Source organism: Chinchilla lanigera, unplaced genomic scaffold (assembly GCF_000276665.1).
Source record: "Chinchilla lanigera isolate Chin_1 unplaced genomic scaffold, ChiLan1.0 scaffold00126, whole genome shotgun sequence".
Lineage (NCBI taxonomy): Eukaryota > Metazoa > Chordata > Mammalia > Rodentia > Chinchillidae > Chinchilla > Chinchilla lanigera.
In genome coordinates this window covers 2,046,877-2,065,744 of record NW_004955527.1, presented here as the reverse complement: position 1 = coordinate 2,065,744, position 18,868 = coordinate 2,046,877, and the positions used below count along the sequence as shown (strand labels likewise).

Sequence of the window (18,868 nt, the reverse complement as noted above, 5' to 3'; positions counted from 1 at the left end):
GACTGGCTGAATTATTTATGAGGCTCGGTGCAGAATGAAAATGCAGAACCAGTTCACAAGCTAAGACCTTAAAGGTGGCAGGAGTAGAGCATTAAACTGGGCACTGGTGGCAGCCCCACAGGGTCAGCCTGAAGGTGCCCACAGAGCACGTGTTCTCCTCTGTCCCCTCCACAGGGCTCTGCCCTCCACTAACAGAGACCTCCCTCCTGGCTGGCTCCCAGTTCTGCCTCTGCTGGTGGCCCAAGTGGGTGGCCGACTAAGTACTGAAGTGGCACTGGGGCTGGACCCCAAGGGGCTGGAAGTACAGCCCTGGCTTGGATGTGGCCAGGCTGTAAGTCTAGCTCCAGTATCGCCTCCTACTTTGTTCTTCCTTGAGGACCTCTTAGCTTGGGGTGAGAGCGGGTGAGGGATCCATTCTCTGACCACAGCAGAGCTACCCAAGGGTGCCTTGCAGTGGGTGGATCTGGGTTAGTCCCCAGTTGAACCAAGATCACTGGGGCAGACATGGGGACGATGGTGTTCGACACACAAGGACCTGTGGCTGAGGCTCCCAGCCAGCCCCCTCCCCTTCACTGGGCCTACCCACAGTGCACTACTGCTCAGATGTCCAGGGCTGGCAGCTGGCCTGTGAGTCTGAGTCTTGGCCTCTCGCCCAGCCATATTCCTTCTTGGGGTGGGGGATCAGTCAGGGACTGAGCTCAGCCTCAGCTGGGGTAAGGAGGTACTAAAATCAGTCTCTCCTCTAGCCCAGATGTGGGGAGGGCAGACAAGGCCAGGGGCAGTGCCCAGGGTGAACAGGCGGGCAGTATGCATGGCCATGCAGCTGCTCAGACATGTGGGCCAGGATGGGGGGGTGCACCGTGAGAATGAGGAGCCTCCTGTGAATGCCAGGGGCAGGAGGGGGCAGTGTGTGGTCACCTGTGAGTGTGGCCTCTGCAGAGTGGCTGAGCTGCCTTCTTAGAAGGCACCTCTGAGGGTCAGGTGGTTTGGGGATCACTGTATTTAGTTCCCAGGGCCTCCAAGCTGGGTCAGACTCAGGCCAGAGTTCCATCCAGGGGGCAGCAGGGTATCATCAGGATACTGCCCCCCGCCTTACTTTAGTGGCCCTGTCCTAGTGTTTGGCTGATGAGCCGGGGTACACCTGCAGGACACAGGCTGGACCTGCTCCTGTCCTCTCAGGCCTTCCAAGGGGTTGAGCAGCCTTAGGCCAGCTCACAGCCGACCTGACCAGGTCTGGCCTGGTCCTGCCCTTGGTGCTTTTTAACTCCTGGGTGGGCAGGGCCCCTGTCCTAGGCTGAGCCTGGCAATCTCGTGATGAGGAAAGCCCCAGAATGGCCGCCGCGCCTCCTGGGCACACAGGGGACCCTCAGCTCCGTGCAGCTGGGTGATGGGCTGGGCGAAAGGATGTGGGCAGAACAGCCCTATGCTGAGCCCGATCCATAGACGCCACCCGGCAACCTTCCCTTTGCCTCATTCCCTGTCTGTAGACAAGATATGGGGGCCCCCGGGCCAGCAGGGTCTCTAAATGCGTGTCCACTTTCTCTCCTCCTGAGAGGTGAGAAAGGTGCAAGAGAAAAACACTTCCACAGAGCTGGGCCACTGGGATTCTGGGGTTTATCTGCTAGAACAGATGGTGTCACCTCAACTAATAAGGTTTGGTCAAAGTTGCCTGAGATCCAGGACGCTGCTGAGCCCCCATCAGCCTCCATGGGTGTGACAGGGGGAGGTCGGGAAACATCTGAATTCCGGGGCCCTGTGCCCCCACCTTGCTGTCATGTGTTCCTTCAGGAAGGTGCTTCTGGGGTGGGGACTCTTGCCCGCCAGGTCTCAGGATAGGGCCCATATGCCTGCCCCACTCAGGCTGAAGGTCCTTCCCTCTGTCCTAGGCCACCCGAGGGTTGGGTGTGCAAGCCACAGGTGCCACTCATGATGCCGCCCCCTCTCAGCCAGGGGTCTTCTCTGTGGGGGTGGGAAGCAGGCCAGCTGCCACTTGGTCCTGGTGCCACAGCTGCTCTGCGAGGCCATTGAGCACATGGGCAACGTCTACCAGCCCAGCCCGGCCATCCAGCGTGCGCCCATCCGCCAGCCGCCGGCCCGGCACGCTCTTCACCCGCAGCAGGGGCAGCTCCCACGCCTGCCGGAAGGTGGTGAGGTCCCGCTCAGGCACGTCCGTGTGCATGTACTGGTCAAATCTGGAAGGGGCCAGTCAAGGATCCTGGCCAGGTATCTCTGCTGCCCGTGCCACAGGACCCCACACCCAGGGGCTGGGGTAGCCATTCCCCACTCTTTATGAAAAAGCCCACAGCGGGACCCCACAGCTGGACAGAGGCAGGGTCTCTGACCCTCGTGCTCCCTGTTTGTCAAGGGTGGCCTCTGATGTCCCAGGGCTATCCAAAGGATACTTGGAGCCAATGACCACCCTGACGACACCAGGGGCCTCGCCTGCTACGCGGGCCAGCTGCCCAGGCAGGTCTTCAAAGGAGGCACGGTCAGTGAAGGAGAAAAGGAAGAGGAAGGCGTCCGCGTTCTCCTTGCAAGCCTGGGGATGCACAGGCCGGCTCTAAGCAAGTGACCACATGGCCACAAACCCACAGAACCGGAATCCTCTAATCAGCCACAGGGCCCACAGGAGAATCAGCAACAATCCCTTCCTCACAGATGGGGAAACTGAGGCCCATAGCAGGGAATGGCTGTCCTAGGGTGGAGTTCTGGCTGGGACCCAATCCCAGTGAGGACTCAGGGCTCTACCGCCCAGGACACCACCCTGAGCTCATTCGTGCCCGCCCCAGGCTCCCAGTGCCTCAGGCCCCTGGCCCGAAGCCAGCTCACCGGCAACATGTGGTCAAACTTTTTGAGTGCAGACTCCCCGCAGTCCCAGAACTCAAAGCGGAACATGACGACCCGGTTGCTGGCCTGCAGCTTGGCTGGCCAGAACACCACAGTGGTCTGGATGCCTGAGGAGGACCAGGGTCAGCCATGCAGCATGGCAGAGGCAGCAGTGGACAGGGATGGGGGAGCAGGAAGGAATAGGGCCCTGGTGCACCCCGCATCTGATGTGGAAGGCATGATCCCTGAGCTGGGAGACGCTTGTCTTGTGTCAGGAACAGGGCCTTGCCCTGAAGGAGCCCCTGGTGCACCAGTGGGACAGGGGAGCCAGTGTGGCTTTTCAAGGTCACAGAGGAAGTAGGAAGTTAGGGACAGACCCTAGCTGGTGTGGTGAGAGCCAGGCCTTCCGGAAAAGGCCCCCAAGGACGGCACTGGGCAGGGCCACTCACCAGGGGTCTCGTGGTGCACCGTGGGCACCTCCAGTCCAGCCAGCTTGGCCACCAGCGCTGTCTTCCCCACGCCACTCTTCCCAGACACAAAGATCTTGTAGCTGGCCGTGTCAATGGCCACAGGCGGAGACAGCAGTGGCCGCTCAAGCAGCCCTGGGCAGGGAGGAACCAGGCAGTCAGGGAGTCAGTCCTGATCTTGCCCAGTGGGCCTAGGACAGATGACATTACCTCTAAAGACTTTTTTTTTTTTTTTTTTGGTGCTAGGCGCTTGTGCCACTGAGCTATAATTCTAGCCCTGGACTCACTATGGAGCCCAGGCTGGCCTCAAACTCGTGATCTTCCTGCCTCCAGCTCCCAAGTGCTAGGATTACAGGTGTGCACCAGTGTGACAGCTTCACTCAATCTTTTTATAATTTGATGCATAAAATAATTTTTAATTCTGTTATGACATATTCTAGATTTTCCATACACGAGTATGGTCCTTCACAACTTCTCTCTCTCCGTCTCTGTACTGGGGCTGAACCCAGGGGTTCTCTACTACTGAGGCACATTCTAGCCATCCCCTCTTTGCTTTATTGAGACAGAGTCTCTCTATGTAGTTCACTATGTAGCCCAGGATGGCCTCCAACTCCTGATGATCCTTTTGCCTCAGCCTCCCCAGTGCTAGAATTACAGGCATGCACCACCATGCCAAGGCCCAGCCCCTTTTATGTTTTTAGTTTGAGACAGAGTCTCAATAAGTGATCAAGGCTAGTCTCAGACCTGTGATCCTCCTGCCTCAGCTTCCTGAGTTGCTGTCATTACAGGCATGCACCCCTGTGCATGGGTTTCCTTTTTTATTAGAGAAATATTATCAACAAAGGTAGTTTCAGTTACTAAATAAACCCTATAGAATCAATGTATTGAGACCTTTACAGGGGTTTTTAACCTTTTAACCCTTTTAACTCCAAGATGAATATAGCTATTATGTATGCAAACATATATTAAGGCCAGGCATGGTGGCAAACACCTGTAATCCCAGCACTCAGGAGGCAGAGGTAGGAGGATCACCACAAATTCGAGGTCAGCGTAGGCTACATAGTGAGTGCAAAGCTTGTCTGAACTACACAGTGAGACACTGTCTCAAAAACAAACAAACATATTATATATACATATATATGTATACATATATATGGAAAAAAACAAAAGACTAACAACAGGGCTACAGGTTAACAAACTGAAAGTCCTAGACTGGGATGTCCTCACTCCTTGCTCTTAAGACTGCCAAAGTTTTTTGGTTTTTTGAGACAAGGTCTTGCCATGCAGTCCGGGCTAGCCTTGGACTCGCTATGTAGCCCAGGCTGGCCTGGAACTCGTGCTATGCTCCTGCCTCAGCCTCCTGGGTACTGGGCAGGAGGACAGCAAGACTGCCAGAGTTTTGTCTCACCACTCATGCCTAGGCTCTGACAGCTGATTCCAGGCCCCTGGGCCAACAGCCTCACAGGGGTGCACCGGCTGCGTCCCGGCCATAGGGGGTGGGAGAGGCTGTCCTCTGCTTACTAGAGCGGGGCCTCTACAGTGCTGCTGAGAAGTGAAATGCCGCCGCTGTGTCCAGTGCCCGGCGGAGGGCCCACCACCAAGTGAGGTTTCGGTCACCAGTATCTCTGGTGTCAGCAGTTGCGGGCAGGGTTTCAGCTGTTTCCGCATTCCTGGCTCTGTTAACGGAATCAGCTCTGGGGAGATTTGGGGGTGGGGACCTAGGGATGGGGCTTCCAGGGGCCCGCAAGGCCAAGGAGCACACTGGAGCAGGGCCTCACTGCTTTGCTTCTGTGCAGCTCCACCAAGCAACAGGTGACACTGCCCCCCCCCCCCCAGGGAGCGACGAGTGACAGGATGGGGAGGGGGCACTTACCAAACACCCGCCGGCGGTTCTTGCGCAGGATGCAGGCAAGGTACTCCTTGCCCTCGGCTGTCTCGTGCCAGTCTGGGACAATGACCGAGCCGTGCGCAGGTCTGGCCATGACTGAGCACCCCAGCAGGTAGGAATGCTGAGCGCGGAGCGCAAGGGCGGGAGGCGTAGCTGTCCCAAGCCGGACCTGTGATCCCTCCTAACTGCCCTGTCCCTGTCCCTGTCCCTCTCCCTCTCCCTCTCCCAGAGCCCCAGCTCCCCACTCGGAAGGGCAGTTCCCTAACCCCTCGCCCTCTTGCTCCTGGCCACCGTCATCCCATTATTGCCCGGGAACAGTAATGGCACAACTCCTCCTTAAAGGATCTGTCCCTTACCACTTCCGGGGGTGGGGGATCACAGACCTGCCTCTCCTCTACCACCTCGATCCCGACTCTCTGGGCTACCCGGCCTTTACCGTGAGCAGTCCCCACCAGGAAACCGGCTGCGGTGGAAACGGTCCCTTTAAAAGCCCGCGCTGTGCTCCGCAGCTTAGCTTAGCCTAGGAGGCTGGCTTCGGTCTTGCGTAGTCTTCCGAGAGCACCGCCAGCCCAGTGTGGTGCCTGAGGCGCATGTGCGGAGGCTGTTGCCATGGAGACGCAGGGGGCGGGGCTGCTGAGGTTCCTGCCTGGGTGTCCTTTGTAGGAAGTCTTGGACTAGTGCTGCGCTGACAGACAGGACCTGCCCTTCAGGGTCCTGGGTTCTCTTCCCCACTCGTCCTAGCTCCTCTTTCCTCTCAAACTTGACAGAATCCCTCCCTCTCCAGAAATGTCCCATCCCTGCTGTGCCTCAGTTTCTTCTTTAAAGTGGATGTAAAATGCCATATATATTATAGGGTAGGATTATTTATAACAGTCTCTGGTCCATAGCGATGCTCAAGTTTAATTATTGTTACTAATATTACTGATCTATTTAAAATTAACATTTATATATACATTTATTTATTTCTGTACGGGGGATGGAACCCAAGGGTCCACTATCCCTAAACTATACCACCATCTGTTTTTTTTTGAGACACAGTCTTGCAAATTTGCTCAAGGGGCCCGCAAGGCCAAGGAGCACACTGGCCTCAAATTTATGATCCTCCTGCCCCAGCCTCTCAAATACTATCATTATAGGTGTATACCACCAAACCTGGTTTGCAGTTTTTCTTAAAAGTAAAATTGTAAACTTTTGATTTTCTTTGTCTCCTTTCTACTTACCTTTAGAGTGTGTATTAGTCAGCTTGAGCTGCTGTGATGAGTAGCACAGACTGGGGGCTTAAGCAGTACAGATTAACTTTCCATAGTTTTGGAGGCTGAAAATCCAAACTCAAGGTCCCAGGTGGGTTTCTGGCAAGGCCATCTCTTGCTGCGTCTTCAGGTGGCCTCTTCTCTGCACCCTCTCTCCTATCTCTTTTTCTTCTCATAAGGGCACCAGTCTTACTGGGAGTAAGGCCCCACTGTCACGATCTCTTTGGACCTTAATTACCTCCTTAAAGGACCTGTCTCCAAATGCAGTCTGCCTGGGGTTAGGGCTTCCAAGTAGGGTTCAGCCCATGACAGCGCCTGTAGACTCACTCAGATAAATGCTACTGCTGGGGACAGGGAACCCGCCACCTGCAGGGGCCTGGGAGTGACCGATCAGGACTACATTTTGGAAGGACGATCATGGACCATCTCCATCTGATAGGCTCCACTGTCCTGTGCCCTCTGATCACTAAGTCTTCTGCAGCAGGAGTCGCTGAACCAGCAATCCTGCAGGGGTGGGTTGGGTTCCTTACCACAGCTGCAGTCCTCAGGTGGGGCCCGTGGGCATCTCCCTGTGGCCCTGCTGGAGGAGAACCCTCGGGTGAATCTTCTCCCATCTGCCTGGTTCCAGCTCCCAAGTCTGTAGTTCGCGCCTCCTGACAAGGCCTTGAAAGCAGTCGTCAGCGGGGAGATACCAGCCTGGAGCAGACGGAGACCCAGGCGGGCACACACAGAGGCCTGAGTGGAGGTGAGGACCGGTGAGTGAGGCCTGGCCGGCCCTACCTGAGGATCCTGAGGGGGAGTGGACAGGACCCCAGGCCTGACACCCCGCTTTGGCTTCCCACGGCCCTGGAATGACGTCCACTCCCCGCTCCCATGTCTTGCAGGGCCCCTCACGCCTGTACTCCAGCCATGCTGGCCTTTTCAAGTACAGGCCCACCTCAGGGCTTTTGTTCTTCCTGCTCCCTCTGCAGGGATCGCTCTACCTCCCACATCTTCCCATGCTGGCTTTTAAAATTTTTTTCTGGGCTGGGGATTTAGCTCAGCTGCACAGCACCTGTCTGGCAAGCACAAAGTCGTGAGTTTGATTCCTGGTACCAGAAGAAAAACAACAAAAAATAAAAATTTTTTTCTTCCCAGTAGGGGGGATTGAACACAGATCCTTTGCACTGAGCTACATCCCCAGCCCTTGTATTTTCTATTATTTTGAGACAAGGTCTTTTGAAGTCACTAAATTGCCCAGGCTGGGCTTGGACTTTTGATCCTCCTGCCTCAGCCTAGAGTAGAGTGCTGGGAATACATGCATGCATCACCATGGCTGGCTTCTTTATGAGTTTCAGCTGCCACGCTGCCTCTACAGAAAGGGCATCTTAAATGAGCAAACCTGTATCACACTGTCACATTCTGTCACCACATCACCCTCTGAGGTGGCCTTACCTAGCACAATTTTTACACACGTCTGTCCCTTTTCCCCTACCTCATGCTCAAAGGTGAAGTCCACAGGGTGGGGACAATACCTGGCAACCACTGGGGACCACAGTCCATATATAGCTATTGAATGCAGGGACAAGGGCTGGCCAGACACCTCCACCTCCACTCCTGACCCAATCACCTGTGATGAGGCTGAGGGTTTTCTCCCCGAGCTTGGATCCGATCCAGCACGCCAGGCAAATGCTGTCTCACGAGGCCACAGTCCCACCCACCCAACACATCTTACTGTCCTCTCCTGGTTACCACTGCCTTGGCCTGGACATCTGTTCCTGGGCCCCACCTCTCCTTCTCCCAGTCCGTTCTCTACTTCCACTGTACCCGCTGTAGCCAGTGTCCTCGAGGTTCTGGAAGAGCCTGTCACTGCGTCTCTACCTCTGTGCCTTTGCACAGGGGGCTCCCTGACCTACACACCTGTCCTAACTCTTCCCGTGCTTGGCAGGCACCTTCTCCTCTGGGTTCCAGGCACCCCTGGCTTCCCTCCTCATCGGAGCAAGTATGCATGTTTACCAGCACAGATGCAGATGTATAAGAAATAGACCTTCCAGCAGGGGACAGTAGTGCACATCTGTAATCCCAAAGACTTGGAAGGCTGAGGGAAAACAACCACAAGCTTAATTAAGGCCAGCCTGGGCAAACAGCCACACCCTATCTCAAAATGAAAAAATACGAGGCTGAGGCAGGAGGATCACTGTGAGTTCAAGGTCAGCCTACGCTACATAGTGAGTTCAAGGTCAGTCTGAACTACCTAGTAAGACCCTGTCTCAAAAAAACCAAGAAAAAGAAAGATAAACTTGAGGCTTTTACAGGTGAATGGTCACAACTAAAGACCATACTCATAAGTGAAATAAACCAGACCTCCATGTGTAAGCAACGTATTGTCTCACTAGTGTGAGAACCTGAAAGAGTGAGTAAAAATTAGGAGGTATGATAGACATTGTGAAACGAAAGGAAAATGCTTAAAAATAAAGAGCAACTGGGGTAAAGGAACAGAGAAAAGAAAGAAGGGGAAATTATGTATGTATGTATGCATATACCGGAGAGCTAACATAGTTGTACTACTGACTTCTATCGCTTTACTGAAAGGAACAGTTAATGATTACTTATTTGGTCAATCTTGCATGTCTCTTTTTGTTTTCCTGAGAAACCACTTTGAAGATATCAATGTGTAATACAACAACCATTGTTAATTTCCTACCACTTTGTCTGTAACTCTGTATTGTATTGTTCTTACGCTATTTTGTAAATGGATGTCTGTTTAATATGTTTTCCTTCTTTTATTATTAAAATAAATTTTTAAAAAACCCAAGAACAACAACAACAAAACAACTCCAAAACTTTAAAATGAAAAACTAAAAAGGGGCAGAGGTGTAGCTCAGTGGTAGAACACTTGCCGAGCACATACAAGGTCCTGGGTTCGATCTCTAGTGTCACAAAAAGAAATAGAATATCAGGGCTGGAGGTGTACGTAGCTCGGTGTACGTAGCTCGGTGTACGTAGCTCAGCGTACAGCGCGTCCTTAGCAGGCACAATGCCCTTGGTATTATTCTCCAGCACCACAAAAAACCAAAACCCGAGAAACTTCATTTCCTCTGACTCAGTCTCTGAGCTGCTCTTCTGACAGACATTTTAATTCAGTGATTTCCTGGCAAACTGGAGTTCAGCTGTTTCTCATTCCATGTTTTCAACAGTCTTCAAGTTTCTTTTCACCCCTCACCCCCAGCCCTGGAGCTCACAGTCACTGGGGGAGGGGCCACTGCCCAAACGCTAGGGGACGCTGCTGAGGTGGGGCTCACACTCCTCAGATGCTGTCTCTCCCGGGGAGTAGCCCTGGCCCACTCACGGTGGTCTCCGTAAGAGGTGTTTTCCTGTCCCACTCCGGGTTCTGCTCAGGAGCTGTTTTCTTTCTGCATCTGGTGGGATGGCTTCTGGCCATCAGATCCACAGGAGTCACTTTACATTGTCCTCGGCCCTACCACTGGGCATGGGCTTGAACTTGTGATCCTCCTGTCTCAGCCTCCCAGGATGGGCTTGAACTTGTGATCCTCCTGTCCCAGCCTCCCAGAGTGCTGGGATCACACGTGTGAGCCACCACAGCCACCAGCTCTGTGTAGCCCCTTTGCCTCCCACCTGGTGCAGGGGTGGTGTGATGTCTGTCTTCCTTGTGGGAGGCCTTTAGGCCTGTCAACATCTTGCACTCTCAAGGTGAGGCCCAGACCCTACCCCTCAGGGATCCCCAGAAAGGCTGCACCCTCCTATGCCCCCTGCCACAGCTTGGCTGGGTGAGGCCAGTGCTATGGAACGAATGTGCCCCCAAATCATGTGTTGAAACTGAATTGCCAGTGTGTTAGTATTTGAGGTGGTTATGTCACGAGGGCAGAGACCTCCTGAATGGAATTCTCAACTTTATGAAAATGCCGAGGGAGCTGCTTTGCTCTTCTGTCGTGGAGGACACAGCACTCATGTTGGAGCAGTAACACCTCCCACCTTGGGAGCGGGCCTGGGGTCCCCAGACAGCAAGCTTACTGCTGCTTTGACTTTGCACTCCAAGCCTGCCGTGCAAGGAGAAAGTAAATTTCTGCTGTTTATAAATTATCCTGTCAGTGGTATGTCATTAGGATAGCAAAGAGAACTAGGTACAAAACAACAGACTTCAGGGGCTGGGGACATAGCTCAGTGGCATAGTGCCTGCCTGGCAAGTGCAAAGTCATGAGTTCGATTCCTGGTACCACCAAAAAAAAAAAAAAAAAGATTAAAAAGAAATAAATCAAGACTTGCCCCGACCCGCCTGCCCCTGCCAGACTCGACCTTTTTTTTTCCCCTCTAGACAGGGTTTCATTACATAGCCCAGCCTGCTCTCAAAGTTGGGGTCCTCCTGACTCAGCACCCGCTCCCAGTGCTAGGATTACAGGCCAGTGCCACCATGCTCCCTCGTTTTATGTCTTTTTGGTGTGATGCCTGGACTGTCTTCTGACCTCAGAACCTGTGATCTTCACCTAGCCGGAGTGACATGTCCCTAACTGGTGAGTAGGCTCTGAGCTCCTGTGGGTGGTGTTACGGTTTGTGTCTAGATGTCCCCCAAAGCCTCATGCACTTTTTAGATAAGCCTTTTTCGGAGGCAGTTGAATCTAGAGTTTGTAATTGATTTGTAGAGCAATGCCAGGATTAAGGGTGCTGGGATTAAGGCTGGGTGATTGCTGATCAGTCCACGGATTGGATTGGCACTGACCTAATCCCAGCAGTCTGGATAAAATGTAAGGGACAGGTAAGTCTTCTCTCTTTTCTTGCTGCTGTTGCCGTCTTCTTCCACCATCAACTGTTGCCCCTCTGCCACGTGTCACTCTGCCTTGGAGCCAGGCGATTATGGACTGAACCCTCCACGAACTGTGAGCTAAATAAACCTTTCCCCTTTTAACTTTGGGTGTCTGGTATTTTGTCTCAGCAATGAGAAAGTAACTAAGACAGGTGGCCTCTTTTGTCTCCTGTGTCTCAGCACTTTTGGGGTCAACAGATGCTCAGGGAATGCTCGCAGAGAATGAGCCATCCCCAGGTCAGTTCCAGGCGGACTTGGCCTACCTCAGTCCGCTCCTCCAAGGTTCCTGGTTGCTCCCCCTCCCCTCCCAGCACCAGTGGGCACAGATACCCTAGTGGGGGCACAGCACACTTTGCTGGGGCTTTCTGGCACCTACTTAAGATATTATCTTGGCTTTGTGCATGCTGATGGGGGCTGGGCCCCCAGCCCAACCTTGTGGGGAAGACACTGATTTTCCCACAGCTTGGCCAGCCCGGGACAGTGCTCGGAGACACAGGCTAGGCAAGGGGTGCCACCCAGGCTTCCCTGAGAGAGGGAGGTAGGGAGAAATGGGTAAGTCCTTCTCTCTTCCTGCCCATCTTGTATCCTTCTCCACTACCTCAGCTAGTGCCCAGGTGCACTCAAAGCCTTTCACAGAGTGCCCCCAAGTGGCCTTTCTGGGAATCACATCCATTCAACAGTAACCATTCTTGGCTGCTGATTCCTGCTAAGTTGCTACTGTGAGCATGGTGTCATCATTGCCACGTTAATGATAATGTTTTTTTTGTTTTGTTTTGTTTTTGTCTTTTTGAGACAGGGTCTCGCTATGCAGTTCAGACTGGCCTTGAGCTCACTTTGTAGCCCAGGCTGGTCTCGAACTCAACGATCCTCCTGCCTCAGCCTCCTGAGTGCTGGGATTACAGGCATGCGCCACCATGCCCGGCGATAATTTTTTTTTTTTTTTTCCGGTATCAGGAATTGAACTCACGACTTCACTTGTGCCAGGAAGGCGCTGTGCCACTGAGCTAAATCCCCAGCCATGTTAGTGATAAAAACAGAGGCTCAAAGAGATGGATGGCTTGTCCCAACTCAGTGACAGAGCCATTTTAAAAAAAATCTGTCTCTTCTGCAACGACGGAGCTAAATCTCAAGAGTTGAAAGGGCATGTAGGTCTCACTGTTGGTCTGATGCATAAACCAGCTGTCATCTGCTCCCACGCAGGTAATCGGTCTCTGCCTCAACCCTTCCAGCAATGGTGAGATCACCCTTATACAGCACCCGCAGGAATGCTACCTGGGATGGGGCTGGTGGTGCGGTAGGGAGGGCAGGCCTGGGCTGGGGATGCTGCCCCTCCAGGGAGGTGAACAGGCCCAGAGAAGTGACACAGGGGCTCCTCTCACAGGGATGGTCCTTGGGAGCACACACTTCAGGTTGAAGGTAGACATGGGGCAGTGACTCTGGCACTGCTGCCCCTTCCCTAACTAGGTATTGTAATTTATACCCAAGTGAGCACAGGCCTCTGGCCCCTGGTGTGCAATAAAACCAAAAGTAAAACCCCTGGCAGGGAGTGCTGTGCTGGGCCTGTGTGAGCAGGCAGTGACTGCCCACTCACTATGTACCAGGTCCTGTCCTTGCACTTTTCCTTTGAAGACCAGGTTTGTGTACTCAGGCTGGCCTTGAATTATGTAGCCCAAGAGGGCTCTAAACTCACAGTGATCCTCCTGCCTCAGCTTTTTGAGTAATAGGTTGTGCGCCCCCATGCCTGGCTATATGGTAAGGAGGATATTTCACCCTCCATGATTCTGAAAGGAAGAAACAGTATCTCTACAGAAGAGGACACTTGGATCCAAGATTAAGTACTGAGCAGGGGAAGCAGGATTTAACCAAGGGACTCCAGGCTTCTGGCCTGCATCCCCCACCAACTGGCATTTGCTATGATGCTTCAAGACTCTGGGGCCCAGTGACTTCAACTTTGCTTCAGAGACCAGTGATGGTGCAGGTGGTGTCCTGGCCCTTGGGCCTCTGCTCCCAGCTCATCACTTCCCTTGGGTCTTCACTGCAGGTGGTACCACTGAGCTCTGCAACCCCAAATCCCTCAATCATGATGCAAGAAGCTGCTTATTAAATGGTACTTGGCCCAGGGATGAGCAGCTCTCCCTCTCGCCACAAACACAACCCACCTGGAGGAGATAGCACCTTTTCACCTATCTCATTTTCTTTTTTCCAGTGCTAGGGATTGAACTCAGGGCCTTTGTGCCAAGCCACATCCCCATCCCTTTTAAATTTTTTTGAGACAGGGTCTAAGTTGCCCAGCTGGGCTTGGCTCAAACTTCTCCTGCCTCAGCCTCCCAGAGTATGGGCATTACAGGTGTGTGCACCACCATGCCTAGTCCAACTACCTTGCTTCTATTTTTTGTTTTTCTTCCAGTACCAGGAATCAAACTCACGACCTTGCACTTGCCAGGCAGGTGCTTCACCACTGAGCTAAATCCCCAGCCCCTTTTTTGGTCTTTTTGAGACAGGGTCTCGTTATGCAGTTCAGGCTGGCCTTGAACTCACTTTGTAGCCCAGGATGGTTTCAAACTCACAGTGATCCTCCCGCCTCAGCCTCCTGAGTGCTGGGATTACAAGCGTGTGCCACCACGCCCAGCTACCTTGCTTCTAATCTCAACTAATTTCCATCGCAGCAGTATTTTTTTTCCTTTTCTATACTAATAAAAGTCAAGGCTGGGGATTTAGCTCAGTGGTGCAGCACCTGCCTGGCAAGCGTGAGGTCCTGAGTTTGATTTCCAGTGCCCCCCCACCAAAAAAAGTAAAGACAATTCTGTCCATTTTGTTTTATTTGTTAAATTGCTAAAAAGTCATCAGGGGAAAACATTAACAAAAAATGAATTGACAGATTTAAATATTCATGAAATCCATTTTCATTCCTACACTGTTATGTGCCTAAAATGACTACTGTCTCAGGGTAAGCCACCTGGCACCCCCGAACTGTATGGGAAACATCACTCACAGCACCAGCTTTGCCAGGGCACGATGGGTGTGCACTGACATGAACCCTGGTTGGTGGGGGGGAGCAGAGCAGGTAGAGTTCAGTGGAGCCCACACCTAAGGTTTGCTCTCACTCACAATGAACTCAGGGGAGGAAGCCGCTCAGAACGGGCCTTCTACAGTGCTGGCAGGCGGCTGAGCCTGGGCTCACTGCCCTGGGCGTCTTCAGATCCTCTCCACTGACAGCTATGCTGGCGCAAGACCACAGATAACGTAAAGCAGAGCACATCACCATGCCAGGATCACCAGGAAGACAAGGACGGACATGGACCAACCAGGTGTATTACTCTGAAGGGGAAAGGAAAAAGCGAAGCAGAGGAAACCCAGAGAGACATGGTGAAGGAAAGGGAAAGATCCCCTTGTTCTGTCGGCCAGTGGCTTTCTATCCTCCAAAGTCAGGACTTCTTACACTCGTTTTCTTTCTTCCTCCTCCTCTTCTTTATTATAAAACGTTCCAACATAGTTCCTAAACAGCTTATGGTTTCAGCTCTTGCTATAAACGCAAATGTTAAAATCAAATCAACCCACAGAAGGCTAGGAGTCGTCTCATATTGCCTTAAAAACAAAATTTAAGCTTGTTCTGACACCGAATGGCGCTCCCAGAATGGGGGGGAGGGTGGGGTTATGGAGCCCAGCACCCCAGTGTCGGGGAAGGATGAGAATGAGAACAAAAATACAGGGTGCTCTCTGCTGCATAACATGAAATGAGCGAACAGGAAGCTCTGTCCAAGAGGGTAGAAGAGACTAAAAATCCTTACATGAGGTCAGCACGGTGACCGGTGAAGTCAGTATGACCTGGGGGGCTCTCAAAGGCACACTTGTAGGAATGGAGGGGTTAAAGCTTCAAGTAGAAACAAGATGTGTTTTAAATACTTAAATACTGATAAATATTTCCTTTAGGTGCTCCTGAGGGTTTAAAAAAAAATATTTTGTCTCATTTCTCTCAGTGAACTTTAAGACAAAATTGGTATCACCTCAAAAACACAGTTGTGGTTCCATCCGCTGTGATGGCGCTGACACCCACTGCAGGTGGCCTCCCAAGCGCCTGACGAGACAGTCACCTGTGTTGGGTCACTTCCCCATGGTCCACACCTGCAGTGCCCAGGAGTTCAGACCCACAGCACTGGGTACGGATGAGGCAGGTTTTTCTTAGAGGGCTGTAAACGGACAGTCTGGTTCCCAGCGGTGCGGGTAATACTGGGTGCACGGAGTTCAGAGGAACCGGATTACTTTCTAAGAGAATCAACATTTCTGCTGCTTGCCTACTTGGGAAAGCGGAGGAATCAACAGGTGAACAGCTGGCTTAGGAAGGCCACAGGACAAAGGGAAAGATTACAGAGTAGAGATTCTGAACGTTCAGGCTTCCAAACACTTTATACGTCTGTGGGAACTGAGTTTGGAGGCACTGTCCATGCACAAATACAAGGTCACAGACCAGGTTCAGCAGCAGCAATGGCGCCAAACCTTCTAGGCTGCGAATTCTCTAGGCTGGCTTTGCCTTGTAAATCAGGACCCCACATGATTGAACAGTCTCGGCCAAGGAAGGATTGGCATCAGTGCAGAGCAGGGGGTTTAGAAAGCCCTGTGCACGCCTCTGGAGCAGTGTGGCACCAGAGGAAGTAGGTACGCAGTCCGTTCTTCCTCTGAGGGAGCAGCAGAGCAGCTTCGGGAACGCGCACCCGCTCTATGAGCTGGCCCTTTCCTGGGCTTGGCACCAGAGGGCTTTCTCACCAAGACCACACTGGTAAAGCTGACAGTGAGGGGCAGGATTCAGCATGATGTAACAGGAGAAAACACACTTAATCAGAAAGACTGCAAGATGCTGGCTGGGGGCCAGGACCCATGGCCAGTGGTGGGCGGCTTGTGCCTGGGAAATGCTAAAGGGAAAAAGGGAGTGTGGGGGTGGGAAATATATTTTGAAATTTGAATCTTAAAGATAAAATAAAAAATCTATCCACTGATGAGAAATCACCAAAACCCTGTATTTAAATGGTCCCATTTGAAATAAACTCGTTTGACATTTCCCATGTCGCGGCCACGCTTTGAAGACTAGGCAACTTCTAACTTTCTGTATTAATCAAAGAAATGTTCTTACTTGGTTGTACCTTTGTTTGGGTGACACATGAACTTCAAGGCAAGCGTAAATAAAGTGATGAAGCTGCTCCTCAGGGCAGCCAGTGTCACGAAGGTCAAGTACATGATATGCAATCCAGTCACCGGCCAACAGCCAGGCACAAGAACACATGTTGAAGGGAACAAACTCCTCCCGGCTCTTAGAAGGAACTGTTATTAGGATTCTTTCCAGGACCAATTTCCATGTTCTACAAATATGGATGAGCATGCCCAGTGTGCTCTGGAACTAAAAAGAAGTCCACAGGGAAAAAGTGCCTTTCAATGCTTCAAAGATCTTTCACAATACTAGCATCTTAGAATTCCCTACTTGCCCCCCAGTGATACCAGGGAAAGTGTTCTGGAACTACGTCTAAGAAGCATGATTTCTCTAGGAATCTGAGCTCTGTGAAAAAAACAAAGTAAGAAAGCTTTAGGGCTTAGGAAATCCACAAGAAAAAAGGTGTGTGTGTGGTGGAGAGCAGCCTTTACATGGAAAATGTAGCCACTGGGGACAAAAATTCTAAAATAAGGAAAAGGAGAACAAATATAGGTTTTGGGAACTTGCAACCGAACATGATTGTCAGGAAATTCCATAATCAAATAGCAAATGTTTTCTGAGACATGTAGGGAGCACTCAAACGACTAACGGGCAGGAGGCGGACAGATGTCGGCTGCGTGGGCACCCCTCGATGATCCTGGCACACCTGGAAAAAGAAATCCCTTGCTGGGTGACTTCCCTGGGTCACAGAGGGCAGAAGGGGACAGGGCGGGCACAGGCCCTCTGCAGTTTCCTTCTGAGTCTCTTCCCCGCCAGCACCTGCAGAAGTGGGGGCTGCGCCGAAAGCTCCTTTGCGTCTTATTCGTGCCCTTCCCATTCTCTGATTCTGAGAAGGCCACATAAAGAGAGATGTACAGGGGCTCTTCGGTTTCTACTGGAAACATAGTGACTCTTAGTCTAGTTATCAGCAAAGTAGAAAAAGGCAGCACAGCCTCTGCTAAAACACAGCAACAGTTTTATCTGAACTAGGACGGAGATCTCTCCCTTTTGTAAACAGAGTTGGTTATATAATATATGTTTTATATATAATTTTTTTCTTAATGAAGATTTGATCCCAGCCTGGAGTGAGTTAGACTGGGCACTGGAGTTTTGGTTTATGGGAATAATGTTAACTGTTTTCCCAATTCTTAGTCCAAAAGCTTGCACACTGGGAAATTCCAAATTAAAAGCTACAGAAAGGGAAAGGGGGTCCGGACACATTATCTCTTTGCACGCACGAAGTACAAGGCGTTTGTTTTTGGATAGTACTTCACATTCTGCTTCTTGTCCATGAGTCCTCCGAATATAATGAGCTCACCTCTGCCTTGGACCACTGTGTGCAGGCTGGTTTCAGGAGGCCCCACCACAGAGGCGCTGCTGAATACTTTCCACTTGACCCGCCCCTTCTCCTTGGTGTCTTTAATGTCCAGCACGTACATCTGCATGGGCTTGCAGTTCATACTCTGGTACAAGGGCTTGCCGACATTGAGGGACTGTGGCGGGTGGTGGCCCAGGCGGCGGGCAATGGGAGGTAAGGAATGTCCATCTCCTTGGCCAGGTCCTGTGGGGCCTGGGCGGGGGATGGGTACTGTTTCTCCACTGCTCAGGCTCTGGCTCCCAGGGGAGCCTGGAGAAGACCCAAGAGGAGGACTCAGTGCTGCAGAGGCCGAGGGGCCCTTGGAAGATATTGCTTTGATGGCCTCCAGACTCCGGCGCAGGGCACTGGGTGAGACAGCCCCCACAAGGGCACTGGCCACGTGTGGAGGGGTATGCACGCCATTGGTCTGTTCTGGAGGGTGTCTCGCACTCCCCCCAGCTGTCCTGTTGTCCACGCCATCCACGTGATTGCTACCAGAAGCAGGTTTCAGGTCCCAACTCACATCAATGGAGCCTAGTCTCAGATCTTTCTGATCTGGCAGCGACCCTCGTCGAGGGGCTAAAGCAAGTCCCCCTTTCAGGTCATACCCTTCAGCGGCAGAAGGAGTGCTTGGAGATAGGGCCTGCACAGGACTGTCCAGGGAAGAGCCACCGACAGCTGCTGTTCCTGGAGATAAACTCCCACCATTGAGAACAGGAGAGCCATCTCCTCTGGCCGGGGATAGGCTCCCTTCCCGGGAACCTGAGGGAGTCTGCCTTTGAGCCCTGGGCCTCAGTGTTCCCCAGCGGCCGTTCACACAAGGAGCTTCATCCATACTCCTCACCGGAGACTGCGAGCGGTACTCTCGGGTTTCAGGGACCAGGGCTGGAGGAGTGGCACTGATAGGTGATGGGCGAGAGTTCAAACTGGGGCTGAGGGGCGCTCTCCCGCTGGGAGCCTGGCTGAAGACCACCACACACTGTCCCACCTGGAAGACAAAGGGCCTGTGCTCACAGCCTCTTCTACAAATCAAACATTTAGGCATAAGTGGTCTGATGTGCCAGGCGTTTTGTCTGTTTTTTTTTCTTTGTTTTTTTCAGTGG

General features: G+C 52.3%; 2 protein-coding genes across 7 annotated transcripts in view; both read right to left on the bottom strand.

Annotated features, from left to right (window-relative positions):
- Nucleotides 1–1,592: 1,592 nt before the first annotated feature.
- Nucleotides 1,593–5,682, bottom strand: Rsg1 (REM2 and RAB-like small GTPase 1). Of its 2 annotated transcripts, none has more exons than XM_013507388.1 (5): nt 5,167–5,682; nt 4,815–4,969; nt 3,276–3,428; nt 2,830–2,954; nt 1,593–2,192 (listed from the first exon to the last, which is right to left on the bottom strand). In XM_013507388.1, exons 1-5 carry the CDS (start codon nt 5,273–5,275, stop codon nt 1,943–1,945), a joined length of 792 nt encoding a protein of 263 aa, XP_013362842.1. In that variant the 5' UTR covers nt 5,276–5,682; the 3' UTR covers nt 1,593–1,942. The 2 variants fall into 2 exon arrangements, with proteins under 2 accessions (XP_013362842.1, XP_005409894.1); XM_005409837.2 differs by lacking the exon at nt 4,815–4,969 and adding an exon at nt 2,403–2,539.
- A 10,538-nt stretch (nt 5,683–16,220) lies between these two features.
- The window catches only part of Fbxo42 (F-box protein 42), an 82,293-nt gene continuing 79,645 nt past the window's right edge, over nt 16,221–18,868 (bottom strand). For all 5 annotated transcript variants that reach the window (XM_005409839.2, XM_005409838.2, XM_005409840.2 and 2 more), the window contains one exon: nt 16,221–18,753. In XM_005409839.2, coding sequence (XP_005409896.1) covers nt 17,629–18,753 — 1,125 coding nt within the window. In that variant the 3' untranslated portion in view covers nt 16,221–17,628. The remainder of the gene's footprint in view (nt 18,754–18,868) is intronic.